At 37.4% G+C, this 25,004-nt stretch overlaps 2 protein-coding genes across 2 annotated transcripts; one reads left to right on the forward strand and one right to left on the reverse strand.

The window, feature by feature from the left end:
- Positions 1-11,490: 11,490 nt before the first annotated feature.
- On the forward strand, positions 11,491-14,501 carry LOC126709246 (guard cell S-type anion channel SLAC1). Its single transcript, XM_050409391.1, has 3 exons — positions 11,491-12,077; positions 12,845-13,650; positions 13,923-14,501. Exons 1-3 carry the CDS (start codon positions 11,565-11,567, stop codon positions 14,263-14,265), a joined length of 1,662 nt encoding a protein of 553 aa, XP_050265348.1. The 5' UTR covers positions 11,491-11,564; the 3' UTR covers positions 14,266-14,501.
- A 319-nt stretch (positions 14,502-14,820) lies between these two features.
- On the reverse strand, positions 14,821-21,749 carry LOC126709247 (protein TPX2). Its single transcript, XM_050409392.1, has 18 exons — positions 21,217-21,749; positions 20,785-20,928; positions 19,709-19,798; positions 19,217-19,370; positions 18,500-18,608; positions 18,022-18,072; positions 17,347-17,444; positions 17,175-17,250; positions 17,016-17,078; positions 16,838-16,924; positions 16,579-16,637; positions 16,366-16,444; positions 16,219-16,284; positions 16,055-16,117; positions 15,867-15,944; positions 15,714-15,758; positions 15,384-15,475; positions 14,821-15,227 (listed from the first exon to the last, which is right to left on the reverse strand). The coding sequence occupies exons 1-18, from the start codon at positions 21,392-21,394 to the stop codon at positions 15,209-15,211; spliced, it is 1,551 nt and encodes a 516-aa protein (XP_050265349.1). The 5' UTR covers positions 21,395-21,749; the 3' UTR covers positions 14,821-15,208.
- Between the last annotated feature and the right edge of the window lie 3,255 nt (positions 21,750-25,004).

Here is a 25,004-nt window from a genome sequence, read left to right on the forward strand (position 1 = left end):
GTCATTCCTGCACCAAGGGTAGTTCTGGAGGAAAATCAAGGAGAAAGTGAGGACACAAACAATGAAAAGAGGCTAGCAGATCTGGAAGGGGTAGAAGAAGAAAGGGAGCTGGCCAAGAAAAGGAGCCAGAGATACCAGCAAAGAATGACCAAAGCATATGCACAAGCAGTACGCCCAAGAGTGTTCACTGAAGGGCAATTAGTACTAAGGATGGCGGAGCACGTGAGGAGGAACCTGCCAGGGCCTTCCAAGTTCACCCCAAAATGGGAAGGACCCTACATCATCAATGCAGCTCATGAGAGTGGGTATTATTATCTTGTCAAAGAAGATGGGACAGTCCTGACAGAACCCATAAACGGGAAATGGCTGAAGCAATACTATGCATAAGGACGAGGGGATCCCGGTACCTCAGGGTCCTTTTACCAGCTTCACTATCTGCTAAGTTTTTTTTTTTTTTTTATCTTTTTTATTTCAGCCTTTATCATGAATTCTGGTCTAAGATGATTTTGTTCAGGAACATGTGATAGATTGACACTTTGTGGTCAATACTGCACTAAATGATTTTTTATTTGTTCCTTAAAAATGACCATGTTTTAATGAAGTTCCTGTTTCTTCAATATTTAAGTCTTTTTTTAAATACTGCAAAGACCAAGTTTGGATAGATTTAAGGAAGGATACCTGAGTAAAAAAAAAAAGAGGTATGTAATACCCTTTTACATATGGCCCAGGATCCACCTCACAGATAATTTCAGATATCCCACAGACAGTTCCAAGTGCATAGGTCTAGGATCATAGATGAAAGTAAAGTATCCAGGATACCTAGCATAACACTTGGCAAAAGGGGAACCTGTTAAAGTTCATGAACTGGGACCGTATCTCAAAAATATGTATAGGAAAGGATACCAGTGTACCCAGTTCAGTACTTGCATAATAGATTACCGGGTACCTGGACCAGAACTTACAGTGAAGCCTGTGGAAATCATGGTCCAGGACTCAGGAAAGAAAAGAAAAAAAGTCATAAAAAAAAAAAAGAAAGAAGAAGGGCAATATATCAAAGAGAAAGGCAGATTCACATACTAAGAAATGAGAAGCAGTTTTGAAACAAAAAAAAAAAAAAAAAGAAACAAAGAGTAGAGCAATGTTCAAAAAAAAAAAACTTATACAACCCCAAGTTGTTTAAGTAAATCTAAAATAAACTAAGGAATGAGGCCAGCCAACAGGGAGGCATCCGGAGGAATAACAGGCACAGTCAAAGTAGAAAGGATCCTCTACCGCTTGACCTTCAAGTCTTGTAGAACCTTGTGAGCATGAGCCAAAACTTTCTCAGCAGCAGCTATCTCGATGTCTATACTCTTGAATGATTGCCTCTGAAACAGCGTATGGGCCAACAGACGCAAGTGATCCAACAAAAAAGACAAATTGAACTTGGCCTCCAGAAGGTCTTGGACTACCCCTCTCCACTCCAGAAGTTTTTCTTCAGACAAAGAATCTAAAGAAGAATTCTTCAGGGAAACCAGCACAGCACACAGCAACTCCATCAAAATATTGCCCAGAAAAACGCCTCCCCTGAAGCCACTGGTGAAATCCCCGTGACTCTTGAGCAGACTCTCTAACAGTGGCAGGCCTTCCACAGGAACAGAGAAGCGCAGGAAGCTGCCATAAGAAGACCCAAAAACATGGAAATGGCTGGCAGGAAGACTATTAAATTCAAAGAGATCAAAGCAAGCCAGGAAAGAGGAAAGCCTTGAATCAAGATCTGAGGCAGCCACTTTCAAGGCGTCCCCCATCACTGTGTCACCACTTACAGAGACAGGAGGACTTGCAGCCTTTCGCTCTGGATGAAGGTCAGCAATTTGAACGGGTCTCACAATTCCTTCAGGGATAACAGGTTCAAAATCTGCAAAGCCTGTATCGATATTCAAAAAAGAAAAAGAAAAAGGAAGAACAGATTTATTCTTAAAAAAAAAAAAAAAAAAGAGAAAAGGGGAAAAAGAAGGACAAACCAGTACCGGCTTCTTGGGGCAGAGCCTTTTCTTCTTCCTGATCCCCTGACTTCCCCGAGGGATCCCCTTACTTACTCGAGGATTCTGGGAAAGAACATAAGGCAAGTTGAAGAAAGGGTGAAGAACCATTGGCAAAGTGGCTAAAGGAAGGAATAGATGCAGGGGGCTTCGCTATAATAATAAAAATAAAAAAGACGGGCGAAGGGAAGGAAATAAAGGAAAAGGAAACACAATGGGAGCAACTCGCACTCACCTTCTAAGCTTTCTGATTCTAAAGAAGAGGCAACACTGGGAGCGGATTTCTCACTAGTTTGACTTAAAAGGAGAAGGAAAAGGAGGAACTCAAAAAAAAAAAAACTGGAAAAGAAAATAGAGATGTAGCGCTATTTCAAGGAAACAAGGCTTACCTGTTTGTTTGGATAAAGGAGTGTCTCCCAAAGCGCCTTTATTTGACAAGGATTGAGGAAACACAGTCCTGATAGGACTAGGAGTGCGTTCAAGATGGGGACTTTGAGACGAAGGGATCCCAGAGGCTTTGGGATCCTGAGAATCCTGGGAACCTTGCATCGGTTGCCCGGTTTCCCCAGCCAGACCACCAGTAGGGGGCTCCTCCCCCACAGCAGGAAAAGCAACAGAAAGAGCTGTGACAGTTTCCTCTCCCAGAGCCTTGCCAGTCATAGAAGGGGATACCTCCACCTAAAGGAAGAAGAAGAGGAAAAGGCAGTGCCAAGTAAAAAAAAAACAACGGGAAATGCTAACAACACAATGTCAGAACAAAAGGGAGAGAACAAAAAAAAATGGGGGGGGAACACACATACCACGTCGTCACCAGAAGATTGGCTTTTACCCTTCTTGTGATCAGACTTGCGCTTGGACTGCAAAGGAAATCACCACTCGTCAGCAAAATAGAAATAAATGCAACAAGGTGAACAAGTGAAAAAGAGAGAAGAAGGAAAGAAGTCTTGCCCTTCTCTCTCTCTCTCTACAGATTCTCTGGAAGTCTTTTGCTTACTACGAGTACGTCCAGATGGTCCTAAAGGAGGCTGGGATACCAAACCAGAGGATCCTAAAGAACCATGGACTGAAGCAGTCACAGGAACCTGGGAAAAAGAAGACTCTACCTTGGTCTTCTTCCGGGTCCTTGAAACCAAAGGTTCCCTGACATCCTTGTCTTCCTGAGATGCCAAGTGTGCTTGAGATTTCCCAGTTTTTCTTCTTTTCGTCTCAGAACCTATCTCCACACCCCCTGTACTTTCATCAACATCAACAGCTTTTATTTTCTTCGGCCTGACATCCTTACCTTTACTCGGAGCAGTGACAGCACTTATCGTCTCCACTGCACCTTTCTTGATGGGCACTCTAGAGGAAGTGCCAATGATGAGACTATAACCCAGCCAAGTCTCAGGAAAATCCTGTTCATAAGTCACCCAACCTCCCCTGGAGGCATGCCACTCTGCAAACCCAGTCTTGCTGCTTGCAGTAGCAGAAACAATCCCAACAGTAGGAAGGGATAAACGCCTATTGGATGTCGGAGCAAAAACAATGCTAAGATTCGGGGCTTCCCGAACTGTACCAGAGCCAACATAGTCAACAAAAGACTTCTGTACTCTTCTCCAAAAACTGGTATAGTTACTAGAAGCAAAGACTCCTCTCTGGGAGCTAGGCACTGTAAATTGGGGGCTCCTCCATGACCAGTAAGAAAAGGCCTGCAGCCTTAGGAAAGGACCCAAAGAAGGAAGGGACGGCACCACGTCCTTAAAAACTGGAGGAATGTCCTGATCAAAACCAAACTGTCGGAGCACCCGGTGTGCTGAATAATGAGTATATTTTGGGCCACTTGAAGAAGGCACAGGAAGCCAGGAGGGGCTAATGCAGGCAAGATAAGCCAGACTGCCCTCATCACCACGGCGCAAGTCAAAGGTATTACCCATAGAAGATAAAAAAGAAGACAATACAGAATCACACGCAAAGCCAGGACCAAACTCACGAGGGGATCTCCAATGTAAGTTCCCTGCTTGGTCAAATAATTCCACAAGATTGAGGCCACCACCTTTCAAGCTAATCCAACGAAAGATAATGGGAAAGGAATCAGTAGAATTGCCACAAAGACCCTTCACTATGTCGGGGGATCCTTGGAATTTGTCCTTCACAAATTTCAAATTCCTGCACTTGGCCAAAGTAGCTGCAGAACAGTCCCACATGAAAATTTGAAGGATAGCACAGTGAAGAGATGAAGTAATCACATAACAAGAATCACCCTCAGTCTCATCTCCATGAAGCTGGTCCAATTGAGAGTAAACATGACCCAAAAACAGAGGGGCCAAAGGATATTGGATACCTCGAGCCAACTTGATTGCCAACGGAAAAAAGGAAGACTTAACTCCGTACCCAGGAAATTCACTAAACAAAAATTTGCTAAGCCAAAAAGCCAGAAAACCGGCCCACCTCACTTCCTTATCTTTCTCATGAGAGAGGGTCATCACCCATCTCCCCATCCTAGCCAGCTTACCACCAGAAGAGGCAGCGCGACCACCAAAATGACCAAACAATTTATCTTCTACCACGAGATCCTCACCAAAAAGATTAATATCAAAGGGGCTCTCGTCACCAAACACCGGAAGGAGGAAGTTATTAACCACATCTTCCAAGGTGATTGTCAATTCACCAGCAGAAAAGAAAAAAGTATGAAGGGAAGGGCACCAACGACGTACCAGATGCCTGAGCCCTTTGGCGTCTCTGAAGCCCTCAAGGTTTCTGGAAATAGCCACTGCCTTTAGGATACCGGCGCGCTCCAAGCGATCCACAAACTCAGCATCAGACAGTTCTTTGTCCACCCAGATAGGCCAGCCCTGAATTTTTCCCGAGACAAAATCAAAGAAGATAGGAACCGCCTCTCGAATTCCTTGTCTAATTTGAAGATCAAAAATCTCTCTAGGGTCAGGAACCTGGGCGGAACCAGCGAAACCCGTTTGGCCAGAAAACATCCAAGCATGAGGGGATGGAGGAGCCTCACCATGAGATACATAAGGGAAAAATGAACTGAGAGAATACCAAGGATCCCGTAAAGGGAAGGCCGGACGTTCGGTAACCTTGCGAGAATCACTCGGAGCAGAACCAGAAGAACCTCCACCCTCAGAAGGACTGGGGGTACGCTCTCTCCTCTTTCGGGAAGAAGAAGAAGCCATTAGAACAACACGTACAATGAGAAGGAAGGAGATTGAAAGTGCGAAAAGGGGAAGACCGGAGTAACAGAGAAGAAGAGAAAAGGAAAAAGAAACTCAAAGAATGAAAGACTCAGAGAAGCAAAGTGATAAGATGAAACGGCTACAATAAAGGCGCAAATAGCAGTTGGGGAAAACAGTTTATGGAAAGATGCGCTAGTCGCCAAAAACTTTAATTTGAAGAAGGGATTAATCAGCGGTTATTAATGAGAAGCAACGGGAAACGAGAAAAGTGGGTAGAGGAGTTTTACCTCAAATACTCAACTGCCACGTCCCGTGCAAAGAGGAAACTACAAAAAGTAATAATTATAAGAGAACGCAACACGCAAAAAGAAGGTGACCAAAAGCAGCAGAAAAGGGCCGGGATCCCGAGTAAAAAAAGAAGGAAACCCAGTAGAAGTCGAGAAAAAAAGGGATCCCATGAAAATCTTAGGAAACCTAAATCACTCACGGGTGGGCTTCAGGCAACCCACGAGCTCGGGGGGCTAAATGTTGAGGTCTGAAAAGGATCATAATGAAATAAGCCCAAAAAGAATAAGTCAAGCCCAAGAGGAAAATTCAAGCTAAGCCCAAAGTAGTAGATACAGGAGACCCATGAGGGAATAAAAGAAAGGCCCAGAGGATCCTAAAGCCCAGAAAAAGAAGCATAAAAAAAAAAAAAGAGGACCACGGCAAAGGATAAGAAGCAAGGATCCTCAGGAACCATCAATAGGCGCGGATCCCTTCAGGCACAAAGAAAAAAGGAAGACTGGGACAGCTCGATAGAAAAAGACAGAAGAAGAAAACAAGAAACAAAAGCAAAAAGAACGCGAGCGACCTCTCATGGCACAAACAGAAAAGGCCTCGGGGAACCAGGACAGGGAAGAAGAATGAAAACAAACGACTTTCAAAATGGCAGAACAGGATTCCGCCCAAATAGGAAAGAAAAGGGAAAAGTGGAAGACGCCAGAAATGGGGATGCCGAGAAGGGCATACCTCAGCACGTCCCAAAGAAGATGGCCAACCAGGAACTTTCAAAAGAATCAGAGCTGAAAGAAGGAAAGAATGAGAAAAAACGGAAAAGGGACTTACTGAGATGATGGGAACAGGACATGCTCTGTTTGCTAAAGAGCAAAACAGGGGAACCAACGGTTCCCCGGGAAGACCAAAAAAAACTCCATTATAAAAGGAGGGGATGGGTTGTGAAGAAAAGAGCAACGAAAAAGAGAGAAACACCAGAAAGAAGAAATTCTCTAGAAAAAACCATTAGAAAATCTGTGCAAAAGAGAAAATATTAAGGGAAAAACAAATATTGCTTCCCAGTATCCTGTAAAAGCCACCATTGCACATACTCGGATTCAACGAGAATCAAACTTTGCAAGTTTTGAAGGCTGAAATAGCCATTCAAGACTGTAATTTTTGAACTTGATTGAACCTTGTATCACGTCCTAGTGAGCTTTCTGTAATCCAACAGATAATATATTAATGAAACATGCTTCATATTTCCCAGGATCCCCTCGGCATTAATTTCTTATCGCTTTGCTAATCCTGTTTCATTCCTTTTGAATTTACCTTGTTAATCTTTGGCACTCTTCGATATCCTCGCTTGTCATTTTTTTATTGTCAGGAGCATCCTCTGCATCCCACTTGATTCTTAAATAGCTCGTTAGCTGCAGTGAGTCAAGGCCTGGTTCACCAAATCCTTCCTTTCATTTAGGCCCGGGATCCTTGGGCCTGAGTGTCACGAAAAAGGCACTCTCACAATGTTAGAACCAATTCACAAATTGCAGATTTATTAACAAAGGCCTTGAATGTGCAAAAATTCTCTTTACTGGTGTCCAAGTTGAACATGGTCAATATACATGCCTCTCTTCTACTTGAGAGGGGGTGTCAAGATGGCAAAAAGATTGGTAAAAGCAAGGATAAAGCAATGAAGACAAGCACTAAAGAGCAGAATGACAGTACTGATTGTATAGCTATATAAACGGCATGTAGTGTAGACTTGTATATAGTTATTTAGTAATAGGCATGTGATCTGCACGTGTAGTGGTTGGTTAGTTAGTTAGTTTGTTATTATTGGAGGCTCTGTTGTATATATATATACACGTTTTCTCTTTGTATTGATTCATTGAGTAAAAATACAGATTTCTCTTCCAGAAGTTGCTTGTGTTTTCTTTGTTTTTCTGATAAATACATAGAAGTAATTAAGAACAATTATATACAACATTTATGTTGATATATACATATACATACATATATATATATATAAAACGTTTCTACCAAATAAGTAACAGAAGGGTACATATTCATTGTATTACATAGAAGCATAAAAGATTCAAATTGAGCTTTTTTATGTTTTCTATGTTTAGATGTTTGAATTTACATGTAAATTAGGGATGCCAATAAAAGCCCGACCCACAGGTACCCGACCCTAATGGGCCGAATTTTACCCGGTTGGATATGGATTTTTTAAAAAAAAAAACTCATAACGAGTTTGGGTTTTATGCATACCCGGCCTGAACTCGACCCATATACATATATAACATTTAAAAAAAAAAAAAAAAAAAAAAAAAAAAAAAAAAAAAAAAAACCCTAGATATAAATACTTTCTTTCTCCTATTAGATATCATTTCCCAAACCCTAACCCTCACTCTCACCTCTCAGCTGCCTCTCTCTCTCTCTCTCTTAAAGGCTCTCACACACTGCCGTCGGCCATCCACTTTTGCTAATCTTCGAACAAACCATAATACAAATCCAAATCCTTGTTGCTGTCGTCATCTCTCATCGCCATCGTTGTAGTCGTCGTCTTCGCTTCATTATTGACGTTACTGTTATCACCATCATCTTCATTGCAAGTCTGATAACAAGACTGAAACGACGTCGTCGAAGCATAGAGCCTCTCAACGATCCCATCTCTTCGTTGCTTCAACTCGCTACCATAATCCATAGATGCCATCGAAATTGCTATCTCTATAAACGTCTACACATCCACACCTGAAGTCTCTAGAACCGTTCCTGAAATCATCTATATCCATTGTTTTGTCTTCTCTTTTTTTAAATAAAAAAAAATTATAAATTGTATCTGAAACGAAACAATATCATATTGAAGATTGAAAATAGTTTCTATTTGCGATTTGTATTTCTTTTCTTTTTTTGATGGGTGTGATTCATATTTCTATTTCGTTTGTGATCAAAACAGTTTCTATGGTTGTAAATTATTTTATTTTATTTTTATTTTTTAAGATTGGATCAGATTGTGCCACAGATTAGGGCTTCTGAACAAGCAGCAGAAGTGGCTGGACGGGGTGGGTTTGGGCCCCACAAAAAAAAAACCATTTATTAAACGGGCCGGGTTTGGGTAACAAATAAAAAACCCAGATTCGGGTATCAAAAAACCCAGCCCAAACCTAACTCGTTGCCATTCCTAATGTAAATATAATTGAAATAAAATTATAATATACCAATTGAAAGGACACTTGACATGTAATTGAAATGAATTTAAAATCTAAATTCAAAAGATATTTGACATCAAATATAAAACAGTTAGAACAATAGGAAAAAAATTGGAATTTAATCTGAATCTAATTTAGACTCTCAATTGAGCTTTCACTTTTATATATTATATATGATTTTATATATATATATATATATATATATATATATATATATATTAAACATTCATACCTATATTTAATATTACTAATATTGTTTTATGAATTTTTGCATCCTCTTGAAAAGTCTTTATAAGGATTTTTTTTGAAACAATACTTAAATGGTTCATTCTTGACTACTAAATTTTTATAAGAAAAAAGTAGGTAATATTGTAAATAAATTTTTTGTATTTTGGTTTTAATTTTTAATGAACCTTTTTTATATAATAAAATCAATTTTTTGAATGTTTACTACATTTTTTTAGTAACTTATGAAAAATCAATCAGTATGAAAATCTATTGAAATGACACATCTAATTTGTAATTAAGTACTTAAAAATTCATGTTTATTTAATTTGCTTCCAACACATTTGAAACTACTTTAAGGACATTTAAAGTTACTTCAAATTATTTGAAAGTAATCTGAACTGAACTTCAATGGAAAATTTGCGATGTTTAAAAAATTAGATTTGTCTTTTCAATTTAGATTTTCATACTAATTGATTTTTTAGAACTTATTTGAAAATTTTAATAAGCATAATAATTAGCAACGATTAGCAGCATGATCAATTAAGTTTTTTTTTTTCATAAATTCCTAATAAAGAAAGATAAATGATAATATTTTTTAGATTTTATTTATATTTTAATTAATTATTAAGAGTTTTTTAAATTAGAAAAAAAAAAAAAAAAAAAAAAAAAAAAAAAAAAGGAAGGACTAAACCTCACATGATTTTTTTTTTTTTAATTCCTTCTTAAAGGAAAATAAAAAATTGCTTTAAGTTGATCTATGATTCCACTTAAGTCACATTTAGGGGGAAATCACAACTTCTCACCTGTGATTTGGCTGAAATTTAAGTTGCCTACTTGTGGTTTGAAATTTGACATTTTACTTACCTGAGATTTGACTGAAATTTAAATTGCCAACTTGTGGTTTGAAATCTTGTAATACAAGTGTTCCGCTGAATTCTTTTTTGTGTTTTTTGCATTGTTATTAATTTTGTTCCATACTGGCCGAAACGGCTAGAAAATTTCGTGCCCTTCACTTGGCCAGTACAAATCACCCCCTCGTTCCACCTCAAATTGAATTTCGGTTCATTCCGGTCTATTCTAGCCATTCCAACCTATTTCGTCGAATTTTGGCCAATATATCAATTCCAAGCGGTACTAAAAAAAAAAACCCTTTTTACATTTTAAACAATTTTTGCTGAATGAAATGATCCAGTGGCAGCAGTCACCAACACGTCGTTGGTTTCTTGAAGGAACCCACCTCCTCACAGCTGGTAGCTTCTCCCTTTTTTTTTCTTCTTCTGCGTTTTTGTGTTCTCTGCTTCTTCTCTTCTTCTTTTTCAGTCTTTTGCATGTAGTTTGCCTTCATTGCCTTGTATTTATTTATTGTTTAATAGTTAATACTTTAATTTCTTTTAGTTTTGTGAGCCCTTCACACATGAGTCACTTATTGGGAAAGATGAAAGTTTCAGCCATTAGTCATTTATGTTGACTTCCAAGCCACCCCCACTCCACGTGGCTAACCTATGTCTCACCATTTTTAATTTTCTTTCCTCTTTTAATTTTATCATTACTCTTGTTATAATCTAAAAAATAATTATTAATGTTTTATTATTATTGAGTGATAATTGGGATTTGGGCTTAATAAGTTTGGCATATTAGTTGAAATATGAACTTATAATTATAAAATTCTTAAAAAATTATATGGGTTTTGATGAATAACCTGCAATATATAAATAAATGGCTAGAATCCGAAATAGCATACCAAAATAGACTGGTATCAAAATATTTCGTTTCAATTGACAAATCGAAACAGGTTCCAAAACGGTATTTAAAACATTGGTTTTTTTAGGAGAAAAACATAAAAGTAGAACAAAATTACATATTTAGTCATATTTTTAATATTAGTGGGTTACAAAACTCTAACGGGGTAAACCTCAGATGGGTAAGAAGTCAAATTTCAAACTACATGTGAATAACTTAAATTTCAGGCAAACCACATATAGATAAGTTGTAATTTTACCCCACATTTAATCATTTATCTACCCTCAAAGAATGCATCCAAACATGCTATAATAACATCCCATCCCTCTCGCTCTCGCTCTCTTTCCCTCTTCTTCCTCTGCATGTTGACGTTTTAGAATTTTTTTTCCTTGGTTATATAGATAGTGGGGAACAGGGGAAAGGGTCGAAGGGAAGGTGGGGTTGATGTTTTGGATTAAAGAATAGCAAAACAGTAACAAGTCACACTGTGTAGCATACAACAGTGGCTTAGGATAGTTAGATTTGTGCACGAAGGGGTCTCCCGAACCACCCGTGGATTGTCGAAAGATCACTCTCTTTCTCCCTCTTGTGCATGGCACAATTTGCTCTTCCAATCTTCATCGGAGTTGGTCTCAAAGCTTTAATATAGTGCTAAGCTCCGAAGCCACAGAACCTTAATTTGATACCCTCTCACGGATATCCTTCCAAACACCAACTTTTATCCGATAAAGTATTGGCTCCCATTTCAACTAACAAATAATCAACCACCTAATAAAACCTACTTCTTTTTCTTTTCCACTTCTCGTGAAGCATCCCACAATTTGAGGCAAACAACTTGTAAAAAATATCATATATCAACTATATATAAAAAAACTTGACACTAAAGACTAGCCCTTGGACTAAGCATAGTATTTGCTAATAAAGTCTTTAGAAGAAGCAAAATGGAAAGAAGGCCAGCATTTCTTAGTTCTTTTGAGACCCATTTTATAGATATCCATGAAGTCTTACCCGAAGAAGAAGATAAGGGAAAAACCCAAAAGATAGATAAAGCTGATCATAAGCGTATAAACAGACCCGTCAAAGTTAGAGACACTAACAAGAGACCACATAGGAGCTTAAACAGGCAGGTTTCTCTGGAGACGGGTTTTTCAGTGCACAATTGGGAGTCCAAGGCCAAAGATGATAGGAGGGTTCTTACTAGAAGTGGACAAAGTTTAGGAGGATTTGATTCGGCTAACAGGATTGGTTTGGGAGCACCGAAAGGCGATTTCAGTTTGTTCAAGACGAAACCAACTCTCAGTAAGCAGAATCCTTTGTTGCCTTCATGTAAAGAGAGGGAGACAGTGTCTCAAAGGAATGATGGTTCTACTGGGCTTGATGACTCGGTTAATGAAAGTGTTCCTGCTGGAAGATACTTTGCTGCCCTTAGAGGACCTGAACTAGACCAAGTCAAGGTAAAATTCACATTTTCATGGTAAACTTGTATGTGTGTGTGTGTGTGTGTGTGTTTGTCGCATGATTGTATCTCTTGGATTGTTCTTGCTAATGTATTGCTCGTAATGACAGCTTCTTTAAACATAATTATATGCTGCAAAATGTACGTACTAGGCAAGTATGATTAGTGATTGAAAGCATACGTTTCTCTGTCTTCAATTTTTTAGAGTTACTTTGAATACGCATTCGGTTGGTTACTGAAAAATGAATATAAATTTCACCGAGAGTTTTGTAACTATACTGGAAAACTCTTAATTTTCCAACCGAAATGTCCAAACTCCATTAATTTTAGAATAATGATTAGGTAATTAATTAACCCTTTCCAGCTTAAACTTTTAATAAAAGCAGTAGTTTATCATGGCATTGTATGATCAAAGCAAAGTGGTTTTAATTTTAAGTTCAAACCTTGGCTCTACTCGTTTTTTTTTTTTTTTTTTTTTTTTTTTTTTTTTTTTTTTCAGAACAAGTTGTCCTTTATTACCATCTAGTGTACTTGAACTGCATAATTTGATCTTTTACTTTTCGAGTTCTGATTTTATTCTCAGAATTCGATGAAGAGGCTAATGTTTCAAAACTGTATCTGGTTTAGTCTCTTAAACTTAAAGGCAACTTATGAACCCTTTCGATCAGATAGCCAAATGCTATATGACCAAGTTAATATTTTCAGCAAGGAGAGGCCTTTGTTATTGCCATTATCTCAACTTACATTTATGCTGTTATCGTGCAGGACTACGAAGACATTCTCCTCCCAAAAGATGAGAAATGGCCCTTCCTCCTCCGGTTTCCAATTGGATGCTTTGGTATCTGTCTTGGCCTTAGCAGCCAAGCGGTCTTATGGCGTACTTTGGCGACAAGCCCTGCAACCAAATTTCTCCACATTACACCATTCATCAACCTTGGCCTCTGGCTATTAGCCCTTGCAGTCCTTATCTCCGTCTCCTTTACCTACATACTCAAATGCATATTCTACTTTGAAGCTGTCAAAAGAGAGTTCTTCCACCCTGTCCGTGTTAACTTCTTCTTTGCCCCCTGGGTTGTCTGCATGTTCCTAGCCATTGGTGCACCTCCCATGCTAGACCCTCAAATCCTTCACCCTGCCATATGGTGCAGCTTCATGGCTCCATATTTTTTACTCGAGCTGAAAATCTACGGCCAGTGGCTTTCAGGTGGGAAGAGGCGTCTTTGTAAAGTAGCCAATCCCTCTTCTCATCTCTCAGTAGTTGGCAACTTTGTGGGTGCTATTTTAGCTTCTAAAGTGGGGTGGAATGAGCCTGCTAAGTTCTTGTGGGCAGTAGGCTTTGCACATTATCTTGTGGTGTTTGTGACTTTGTATCAGAGATTACCAACAAGTGAAACATTGCCTAAAGAGCTACACCCTGTATACTCCATGTTCATTGCTGCTCCCTCTGCTGCAAGCCTTGCTTGGCAAACAATCTATGGCGAGTTTGATGGCTTGTCAAGGACTTGCTACTTCATAGCATTGTTTCTTTATGTCTCACTGGTTGTACGAATCAACTTCTTCACAGGATTTAGGTAAGCTATTATTTCTTCATAAATTATTCACGCTGAAAAGGGAGGCTTAGCTTACCCCCCATGTAAGTAATAATTTGAAGACTGCAAAATCTTTAATTATTGATAGTATTTTAATCAATTAAAAAACCTCACCAAAAAAATAATGCAATGAGTCCTACTGATAATTTAGCTAAACACCATTTTCCATTCAAATGAAGTTATATCATCATCTCTAAATACTGTCAAACTTAGCCATTTATCACTAAATTTAACCATCACTCATAATCTTGCAGGTTTTCTGTGGCATGGTGGTCATACACCTTTCCCATGACAACAGCCTCGGTGGCAACCATCAAGTACGCAGAGCAGGTTCCAACAATTATAAGCAAGGGCCTTGCGCTTACCCTTTCTTTTGTGTCATCAACAATGGTGGCCATCTTGTTCATTTCCACCCTTCTTCATGCCTTTGTTTGGCACACACTGTTTCCAAATGATCTTGCCATCGCCATTAAAAAGAGAAGACTTGTCAAAGAGAAAAAGCCCTTCAAAAGAGCCTATGATATTAAGCGTTGGACAGAGCAGGCTTTGACGAAGAATAGTTCAGTAAACAAGGATTCTGACAAAGCGGGGCACTGAAATGATTCAATCAGAAGCTATAGTCACAATTTCTGTATCACATGGAAATAATTTTCCCGACAATGATAAGCTTACTTATATGCGTGTAACGTCTAAATGATTTTAAAATGCACATCTTATACATACTGTGCAAGTATGCTGCCACAAAACTAGCTTTGTGAAATTTGCTTTCAAATCCAAGAATTTAAAATTAAGAAAAAAAAATCATCCAAATGGAAAGTATTGAATTTCATTTACCATGGTGTTACGGTCAATTTCCTTTTAATGCCGTTTTGGCTCTTAAATAGTTGCATCATTGCCATAGAAAGAGAACATGTATAAATATAATTTTACAAATCCAGTGATGCACAATGCAAATCCCTGGTGATTGCTGCCATAAGTCCAGTTCAGATACAAGAAGATGAATGAAGTCGGTGTAAATTTTGCTTCTCTATTTCTTGCATCAATTAACCCCTGCGTCAGCCCAGGTTTTTAAATAAGAATCTGGACTACTAGCATCCCACAGAAATTTATCTTTGCCGCAAATAGTGCAAAAATTCATTAACATACATTAACTTTGGAGGAACATCTGTATTTCATATATTTTTTTACTTTGATCATTACATTTGGTGTTGGTTCTACATAAAAAGGTGGAAAAAGATGCTATGAGGGTGAGGTGGCTTAAATTGCCTATACAACACCGGCCTTTTAATATATTTATTGGATTATGAACTAAAACCTAGAAACTGTATGAAAAGCAAAAGCTAATTCAACATAATTTTTGTGAGAACGTCAGTTTCTTCAAAGGTGAGATAACAAGATTCCATATACAGCAAAAGAGCTTGATAATCTTTGATGTGCAGTACATTCCTATGTACATTCATCAATCTTCCATCGTCAACAGCAGAAGCTCAAATCTGCTGGCAATGAGAAAAATCATTCTTGGTACTTTCCTCTTTTGCTCTCAGCGGATACCCGTGCTCCTATGGCAATTTAAAAGCAAGATGACCAAACTCAGATTGTGAGTTTTGGGACTAAGACTTAGTTGTTGTTATAAAACCAAACTGAGAATGTGAAAATTTAACAGAGAGAGAGAGAGAGAGTTCTTGCATCAGATGTCCTTTATTCAATTGGCATACCTCTTACTCTGCAGACCACCTTCAAAGATGCCATCACTTTGAATCTGCTGTCCACCAAAAATAGGAGGTTTTCCCTTCATCGGATGCAGTATCTACAAGAGGACATGACATTACATCATCACAATGAGGAATCACCAAAAGCTTTGCATTTATTAGTTAAGTTTTTATCATTGGAGAAGGGAAAAAAATGAAATAATATATCCATAATAAAACGCAAATGCTCTTTCAGACCAAATGGCATCTCATCCCTCCATTAACAAGTACTGGAGGAGGAGGTGCAAGGATTCTGTTTGGGTACAAATAAATATTGAAATAAAGTGGCATGCTTACCTCATGTTCTGGTTGAAAAGAACTCAATCTGTTTTCTTTTGAGCCCTTATACCAAAAAAGTGAAAGAAAAGAATACTCAGTAAGGTACTAAACAAAATGATGACAAAATTAGATATATCCATTTAAAACTTGAAAGTTAAAGTAGCAAGGAACCTTCATAGACATAGAGGTAGGGTGAGGCAATCTGAGCTGAGATCCATTATTTGGCTGGAGCTCAGCTTTCAGAGAGAGCTAGCATGCCAAAAGGAGAAGAAATGAGAAAACCAGGAGATAAAATTTTTAAATAAAGAAAAGGGAGACACAGTCACAGCAGAGCGCAACTTAATTATTTCAAGGCATACCTTGCTGAACAGTTCTGTTGGTGGGTTAGGCTGAATCCTTTTCTCAGAATGGAAATTGAATTCCTATAGAGGAAATCACAACATCATATAATCTCAGATAATTCTGTCAACAAGAAATCTAATTGATACAATGACTAGGAAATAGATAAAAATCCATAGACTACCATTGGTACTGTTGCTTCTCGCTTGCTATTTCGGAAAACACCAATATCTCCTTTACTAGAAAATATCTGCATTAGGATAGGAAATAAGTCCAAAACCGGCATTGCTAGCACAGTATTTAGCAAATGATCTAAACTAACAAAGATTACCTTCTTATTTAGAGGACGAGCTTTAAAATTGTGCATTACATCACATCCATCCTGCTTTGTAACATCCATGGTACTTGGTCTAAACAAAGCAAGAGTCATTCATAAGTAAGCACTATTATCTCAATTAAATACACTGTCAAATGTAATTTGGGTGTTTCCTTTTTTTTTTCTTATGTTGAAGTTATGAAATGTTTCAATCTATTACGGTATTACCCTCTGGGCTCCAGGTTTCCATTTCCTGCAACAATTGAAGTGCGATGTTTGTCCATTCCCTGAAAAGAGTAGAATTTTTAAATTTTCAGGAAAGATTACACAGGGAAATCACCAACTGCAGCCAGCATGAATAATATTAGTCATGTACCACTGGCACAATGATTATTCCAATTTGTATTTCTTGGGCTTAAGGTTTGAACCAATGAAGCTCTGATTTAGAATAAGGTAATGTTGAAAATTCAAATAACTTGATGATGACCTTGTCAGTATTGTTGCAATTAAGAGAGGATGATGTAAAAGAAGATGTGTGTTGCATAGCCCTCTCCAATGTCTTTAGGTGAAATTCCTAGGAAGCAATAGAAAAAAAAAATTAGGCCTGCAAATACTACACAAACTTCTTCTCCAAAACAAGCAGGAAACAGATATGAAACACTTACTTGAAACTCTGGTAACTTTGGAATGCTCTTCTTTGGAAGTGACAATGAAGGGGCCTCAAGAATCTGCAAATTACAAACATATTGATATGGTTGAGGGGAGGGATCCAAAACAGGAGCAACATATACAAAATTCCATCCGCATAAATTTCAAGTACCAACTTTTCTGTTCAATGGACGTGCTTTGAATCTACGTGCAGCTGGTTTAACATCTTCTAGTTCTGTACTATTCTTAGGCCTGAAATATGAAAATTGTCATTTGTGCCCTGCTGCCTGCTTAGACAAAAGACCATTTTATTTGTGAAGATATGACAAAATAGCAACAAGGGCTAACCTTATCCTTTGGGCCCTATTAGCTGTTTCAAGCTCAGGCTCTCTTGGAATAGTAATCTTCATTCTGCCATGAGCAGAGTTTTTATCAACTGTTTCATCCTGCAAGACCACTTTAAATGTTCAATGTTTCTTTCAAGTCCACCTTTCCAATAGTCACATTTTACATAAAAGATCCAAAATGTAAACACTTTGAAACTCTAAAACATTTTTTTGCTTCCCAGTATAACCTCAAAGCCAAACTACAATTTTTTGGCCCCTTTGGTTGAAATGGTCCATTAGTAGAAGTAAAAAAAGGATGTCTCAATTCAATAAGTAACAGAGAGTATGACTTCAAATAAAATAAAATGACGGAAAAGAATACATTTGGCCGACCCTGACTAATTTGTTGAGAGATATAGCCGGCCCCAAAAAAAATTGGGACAAGTCTAGGCTATTGTTGTTGATTGAAGTGATTCATTAAGTTCGGTGGGACTTTTAGTCTATTTAATGAAACCTTAGTAGCAAGGGTTATTTATCAAAAAGTTGCAAATTACAAATAGAAATTTATGAGAGTGTATATTCTAATATTTCTGGGGTTAATGTGTACAAAAAATTCAGCCTATAACAATTTTGAAATGCACAGAAGTCAAAGTTTAATGTGAGGGGCAAATGCAAGCACCAAGAGTATGTAATTAACCTTTTTAGATGGTTTGTGGACCAAATTGGCTTCCTGGTTTGTGCCTGTAACCTGTTACACAGAACAAATGGTGAGGCTGTGGCCTGCCTTATCATGAAAAAATACTTTCAAAAATATTATCAACACTAGTCTTCCAAAGAGTTGGGTCAGGTAGGTTGCCTGGAACACAGCAGCCCCCTTATATCAAAACCTTTTTAAGCGTTCTAGAAGGATTCATAAATAATTTTCAATAACATAATCATAAAAACATGTCTAATAACATGCATTCATGACATAATTATTAGTATTGTGACATACAAAATCCTTACAACATTTATTTTTTTTTATTAAAAAAAACAAAAACAAAAACAAGCACACTTCTAGAAAATCACTAAAATTTCCATTATGGTCAAAAACACAGCGCAAATATCCTCTGTGATGAGCTCTTTAAAATATAATCTGGCAAAAGAAACAACATAGGATGACACAATTTCTGTACCTTATGCAAGTGACCTCCCTCCAGCTTCTGCCTTTTAGAAGCTTGAGTTTCAACCCCAGAAGAATAATGTAAGCTCCTCTCCTTGTTTTGAGCCAGTTGAGACTGAAATCTAACAACAGGGCAGCAGAATATTAAAAGGGGAATATAGCATATGAGAAGACCTGCCAGATCTTGTTAAATGGGCACTGCCTTGGAATCAAGGAAAATGTACAAATTCAGGGCTTTTATACCATACTGCGTACTAAAAGGTACAGAGAACATATTAGAGTAGATACAGTATTAAACTTGCAAAAAATTTATCTTGTAATAAGTGGCCCATATTGGTGAAAAGATGAGGGAGAATCGCTTGAGATAGTTTGGTCATGTTTAAAGGAGAGCAAATTAATGTGCTAATGAGAGAGTGAGTTGATGCAAGTTGAGAAATTGAAAAAATGTAAAGGAAGACTAAAAATAACATTAATATAAGTAGTAAAAAAAGGAATGGCAGTTAAGGAATTAACAAGAATATGCCTTTAGATTTAATAGAATGGCAAAAAAGAATACTTGTTATTGACTATGACTAATCTATGAAAGATCCATAGTCGGCCCCAAAATAACGGGATAAGGTTCAAGAATTTTAAAAACATCACTTCAATAACTGTTTGTTTAAGATGTTCACCCATCACCATAAGGACTAATAACAACATAAATGAAGAAAACAGTGTTTCCAAAAGTCACCTGGAACCATTAACTTGGACAGGCCGATTTTGCTTAGCCAACTGGCTAGCCGTAGGTTTCATCAAGGTTGAGCTCCTAGGAAAAAAGGGTTTGACAGCAGACTTTGCTTTAGCTTTTAGCTTGTCAGTGGATGGGTGATTGTAATATGTCATGCCTGCAAAGATAGAGCATCAGAAACACAAAGTCATAATAAATTAGCAATAATGAGAAGACAATCTTAAGAAACATGATTAAACTATGGAAGATGCAACTTATTTTTATGTTGAAATTGCTGAATTTTAACAGTTGTAATGCATGGATCAAGAGACCACACACATTCCAGACTGTAAGTTAAGATGGCTCAACAGAACTTAATCAAACCTTATAGTAGTGAAAATTATATGCCTCTGTGAATTTGAATAATCACTACAAATTGCTGTATTGGTAAGTCTTTAACCCTCTGGAAAGATCATTTATGACATGCATTATTTGTCAGGGTAGAAAGATGGTCACCTGTAGTTAATTCCAAGGGTTGATTCAGAAATTTCTGCAGATTGCCACTCTGTAATTTAGTGAAGATCCCTCTATCCATTCCTTCACACTCTGGAAGACCATGTAAGACATCATACATTCATACTATTAGACAACCACAGTCTAGACAAGAAACAGAATAAAGATTATACAAAGGTTGTTTTGAAAGTTCTTTTTTTTTGTTTTTTCCCACGCCATCCACCAACAGATCCACTGAAATTTGTCTCATCATGTTTATAGATGGTCCAACTACAGAGTCACAATATTCATTCTTTAATTACTAACAGCTGGTTGCAAAAAAACAAAAAAAAAAAAAAAAAAAATGCAGTAAAGAAAACTTGAGGAGTTCCTAGCCAACAACAAACTTGGCAATAAAGGGCTTTAGATGCTTGTGGTTTGGGACTCAATCCTAAAGGTGTAATTTGTAAGGAAACTGTTTGTGAAAGCCTTAAACCTTTAGAGTGAACTATGTCTACAATACGCACCTCATATCAAAATAAATATGGGCTATCATCAAAGAATGATGCACTGCCATCATCCAATGGAATTAACCAGCCACAGTGCTACAATTTGAACTATATACTCCACTATTACAATGCCTGGAAAAGTACTATATCATACTAGCAGTGGAAGCAACAGAGTGACAGCATTGGTATAATGAAGGAATTGACCAGATAAAGAGCCTGTTTGTCTCTGTGATTTCGTGCGGAAAATCAACAAATTCAAATGATAACGCGGAAAAATTGGCGTTTTTCTTTGCATTTGTAAAGCCAGGCAAAAAGCTTGTTTTCAAATCACAGCTCATGGGATGCTTTTTTTAAAAAAAAGAAAAACCCATTTTCACATCAATGGCATCTTTTCACAAATTTTACCAAACACTTGACTATATGTTTCCAAAAATTAACTTTTTAAAAATCGCAACTTTTCAAACAGCTGCGCTAACCCAAACGAACACTAAATAACGGCAATAATCTTATTGACTGGAATTATAGCACTTGGGGTCATAATATTACAATCATAGAACAAGTTGAATAGAAGATAACAGGCATAAATAATACCTTTGTAATTGACATCTAATGCACAAAAATCTCGGCCCACGCCAACATCAGACTCCATTGTACTTTCCACATTCTTTGGTTTTGGTGAGGTATTCACATTTTCCAGCAGAATATCCTCTCTCTTAACTAACTTTGTCACAAAAGCTGTAACAGAAAATACACAAAATTCAAATTAAACTAAAAATATATATATAAATAAGCCTATATAACTCACAGAAATTGATTTTTTTTTTTTATTAGGAAAATCAAAATCACACACAAACGCACAAATTGAGAATTAAAAGTGACACATAATGCACTCAGCATTGGATTAGACTTTTTTTATAAATAAAAAATAAATAAAAAAAATTGAAAACTTTTTATGGAAATGAAATAATTAGTATTTTATTATAAGATTGAAATGAGATTAGGGTTAAAGATAGAGGTACTGACGAGAAGGAGGGTACTCCTTAGCGGACTCGAACCAGAGCTCAGCTTCACAAGCCTCCGCTCGAGTCTCTGCTCGACTCAAATCGAAGTACATTGCCGCTTCGAACTCATAGTCAAAGTCCACTTCACTAACCTCAAACACTGGCTCAACCTCCATTTCCATTTCCATTTCCACCTCCATCTCCTTCTCTCTCTCTCTCTCTCTCTCTCTCTAGAACCTTCTCTTTCTCTCTCTACATCCGAGCCTTCTTTCACTCACACACACTCTCTCTCTCTCTCTCTCTCTCTCTGTGTATGGAGCTCCGAATCCGATCCGATAAAAATCCCCTTCTAATAATAATAAAAAGTTTGGAAATCCGAGCAGTGCTTTGTAGCAGAGAACCGGCGCAGATTTCGCTGCGTTTCACTGTAGCAAACAAAGAATCAAAGAAACCGAAATTTCAAGTAGCTGAAGGGTACAAATGTTGAAGCACAAGGTACGACTATAAACAGCACGGTTTCGTTTTTTGTTTGTTTGTTTATTTTATTTTTGTTTTATAGTGCCGAGGGTTCGCATTTCCTACTTTTGTAACGATCCAAAAATTTTGAATTAATGGCTCCGGGAGAAACATTATTTAATTCGTTGAGCAAGAGGCTTTTTGGTAATTTCGCATTTGGTGGTGAGGGGTATGATTGTAATTTCGGGTCTTCAGTTCCTGAAAGACAGGGTGGAGGCAAGTAGTATCGGGGTTTGGGCTTTTCGTTTCGGGCGGCGAAACCTTGTCGGACCACTCTGAAATTTCGGCGCGTTGGGAATTTGCCCTTGGGATTTCAAGATAATTGCAAGATTGACCCTAACGGTTTTATTCGTTGTCAGGTTGATAAAGAAAGGGGGCCCACCCAGGCATCAGCACAATTCAAATAAGACATTAGAATGAAAGGGTAAAAATGGAATTAAGGAAAACAATTCATACTACTAATAAATTCCCTTAAATTTCTGACACATAATAATATTGGGAATCCTCCACTATTGTTGTAAATAGGAACTGCTATAAATACTGGTGAAATATATTAATGTTATTGACCTTCGTACCTTGGTAGAGCCAACATTTCATAAAATGACCAATATTAAACTAAGAGCATTCAGGTGCTAAAATTCTATCACACCCTATTTTATTGCCTCGAAAAATTATTTTATCAATTATAACATACTATTTTATAATACTTTCAGTATCTCAATTTTTATTTTACAATACAACATATTAAAATAATATTTTTATACAATAAAATAATACTCCTAAAACCCAAATAAAAATAAAAACCCAAAACCTAGTGAGAAAGAGAGAGATGAATTGATAAATTGAATAAAATATTAGTTTTTTTTTTTTTTTAGAATAGTGCTATAGTGCAATCCTACTTTAGAATTGCAATGTAGCACTATTACAATTTTTTTTGCAATAGTTGGTGTTTGCAAGTCCTAATGATGGGCTTGTCTGGTGTATTAATGCTAAAAGTCTCCTATATATGGCATTTGCAATACCAAATATGAATGCTCTAAGTTTCTAACTATATATGAGGCAACAATCTAACCCTACATTAAAAAATAATAAAATTATGTTTGTTTTACATGAATCTATAACCAGTTGAGGAATTTTAGAATAGTGATAACTTGTTCAGGCCAAAACATGATATTGGGAAGTAATTTGTGTGGGTATGGGAGTTTTGTAATTATCATTATCATTATTATTATTATTATTATTATTATTAGGTACACGAAAAAGTAAGAGCATCCACAGCAGCCGTTGTAAAAAAAATGCCATTTTACAACATCAAACACCTACTTTATTATTTTACCACATCATTTTACAACATCTCATTTATCAGATGTTTTATACTTCAATTTTATACATTAAAATAATATTTACACCACATTAAAATAATATATTAAATTCCTCCCCTCATCCTCATCATTATCATCAACAACCACCAGAAAAATGGTTGCCGCCACAATCACCAGGAAAAAAAAAAAACACATCCACCAAAATCAACCCACAACCGCCGCCAAATCCACCACCAAAACAGAAAAACAAAGACAAAAACAGATCAGAAATCATCATCATCATCAACCACCACTGCAACAACAACCCCAACAACAACCAGAAAAATTGTTGCGGCCACAATCACCAGGAAAAAAAAAAAAATACCACAACCACCAAAATCAACCGCCGCCGAATCCACCACCAAAGCAGAAAAACAAAGACAAAAACAGATCAGAACAGAGATCGGCACCACCACCGATTCGCCCACCAGTCGACCCACCCACTACCACCGATTCGCCCACCGCCATAACCCACAACCCGAACCCACCCACCACCAATCTGCCCATCCGAACCCACCCATCAAACCACAGCCAAAAAAAGTGAACGGAAAAAAGAAAAAAGGAAAAAAAAAAAAACAACCCGAAGCGGAATAGAGTAGATAGATGAACGGCGGCGTCGAGTGGTGGTCTTTGCCGAACCACCATCACCCAAACCCACGAAATCAACCCAGACTCACACTTGTCGAAGAACCGAACCATGAATCAACCTAGACCCATGAAATCACGAACAAGGACGATCCACCACTACCCACGAAATCAACTCGGCCCACAAAGAAAGATCAACAATCAAAGAAAGAGAGGGAGAGTCAGAAAGAAAGAGAAAGAGGAGACACAGACAGAGATGGAGAGGCGGAGAGAACGAGAAAGAGAGAAGAGAAAAAAATGGAGAGGCGGAGAGAACGAGAAAGAGAGAACAGAAAAAGAGAGAAGAGAAAAAAATGGAGAGGCGGAGAGAACGAGAAAGAGAGAACAGAAAAAAAATGGAGAGAACAGAAAAAAATGGAGAGGCGGAGAGAACGAGAACAGAAAAAAAATGGAGAGAACAGAAAAAGAGAGAACAGAAAAAAATAAAGTGAAGAGAGAGGAGAGAGAAAAGAGAATAAAAAAACTAATAAAACTTATACCATTTTCGTCCGTACCGTTGCAAATTTGCAACGGTACTATTCATATGTGGTATAATTTTTACCATTTAGAACATCTGATAAAGCTCCATTTTTGTGTTTGGTGTGCTAAATGTGCCAAAAATTTGGCATTTGGCACATTTAGCACATCTGCTGCGGGTGCTCTAATAACATTAGTCATCAAATGGGAAATGGGAAATGAGGATAGCAATGCATCAATTTTGCCTTGAGTGATATGTGATGTGATATGACATGACCTCTCTCTGTGTTAAAAGAGGCAATAATCTTTGTGGTAAAAGTCAACACAAAATGGCATATTCTTTGGTGAAAAAGGCACCTATGAAATTGCACTTCATTTGTTAAAAATAAGTCCTTTTTAGACATATTCATTTTTTAAAAAAAATAAACTACAAGAAAAAGTCCTTTGGAGATAAAAATAAGAGGAATCATCTCTGGTTTGCATTTAACTGGGTGGGTTCCCTTGCTCAGGTTGCTTGATAAATGAGATAAATACTTTGCAGATAAAAATTGTCAGATGCACCCAAAATTTATACATGTTCATTCAGCTTCTGCATTGGATGCCACTCACTGCCTACGTTCGTTCAGTGTGTGCATTGGATACCACTGGTGAGGTACGTTCGTTCAGTATGGTTAAAGAATAATAAATATTATAAAAGATGAGGAATTTTACTACATTCTTATATAAGCTACCAAATAAATCTACGGGTGCCTCAAAAATAAAAAATTAAAAGTAAATCTTGGGCACAACATATTCACAACAAAATCTAACTAACAAGTTGTTAATGGTAAGT

Source organism: Quercus robur, chromosome 12, assembly GCF_932294415.1.
Source record: "Quercus robur chromosome 12, dhQueRobu3.1, whole genome shotgun sequence".
Classification (NCBI taxonomy): Eukaryota; Viridiplantae; Streptophyta; class Magnoliopsida; order Fagales; family Fagaceae; genus Quercus; species Quercus robur.

What these genes read in the sequence shown, in the direction of transcription:
- LOC126709246 (XM_050409391.1), top strand. Translation starts at nt 11,565, where the DNA reads ATGGAAAGAAGGCCAGCATTTCTTAGTTCTTTTGAGACCCATTTTATA. An exon ending in CTGAACTAGACCAAGTCAAG is followed by an intron (nt 12,078 to 12,844) that starts GTAAAATTCACA and finishes GTTATCGTGCAG; the next exon opens with GACTACGAAGACATTCTCCT. An exon ending in AACTTCTTCACAGGATTTAG is followed by an intron (nt 13,651 to 13,922) that starts GTAAGCTATTAT and finishes ATAATCTTGCAG; the next exon opens with GTTTTCTGTGGCATGGTGGT.
- LOC126709247 (XM_050409392.1), bottom strand. Translation starts at nt 21,394, where the DNA reads ATGGAGGTGGAAATGGAAATGGAAATGGAGGTTGAGCCAGTGTTTGAG. An exon ending in ATTAGATGTCAATTACAAAG is followed by an intron (nt 19,799 to 20,784) that starts GTATTATTTATG and finishes ATGGTCTTCCAG; the next exon opens with AGTGTGAAGGAATGGATAGA. An exon ending in CAAAGTTACCAGAGTTTCAA is followed by an intron (nt 16,925 to 17,015) that starts GTAAGTGTTTCA and finishes ATTGCTTCCTAG; the next exon opens with GAATTTCACCTAAAGACATT.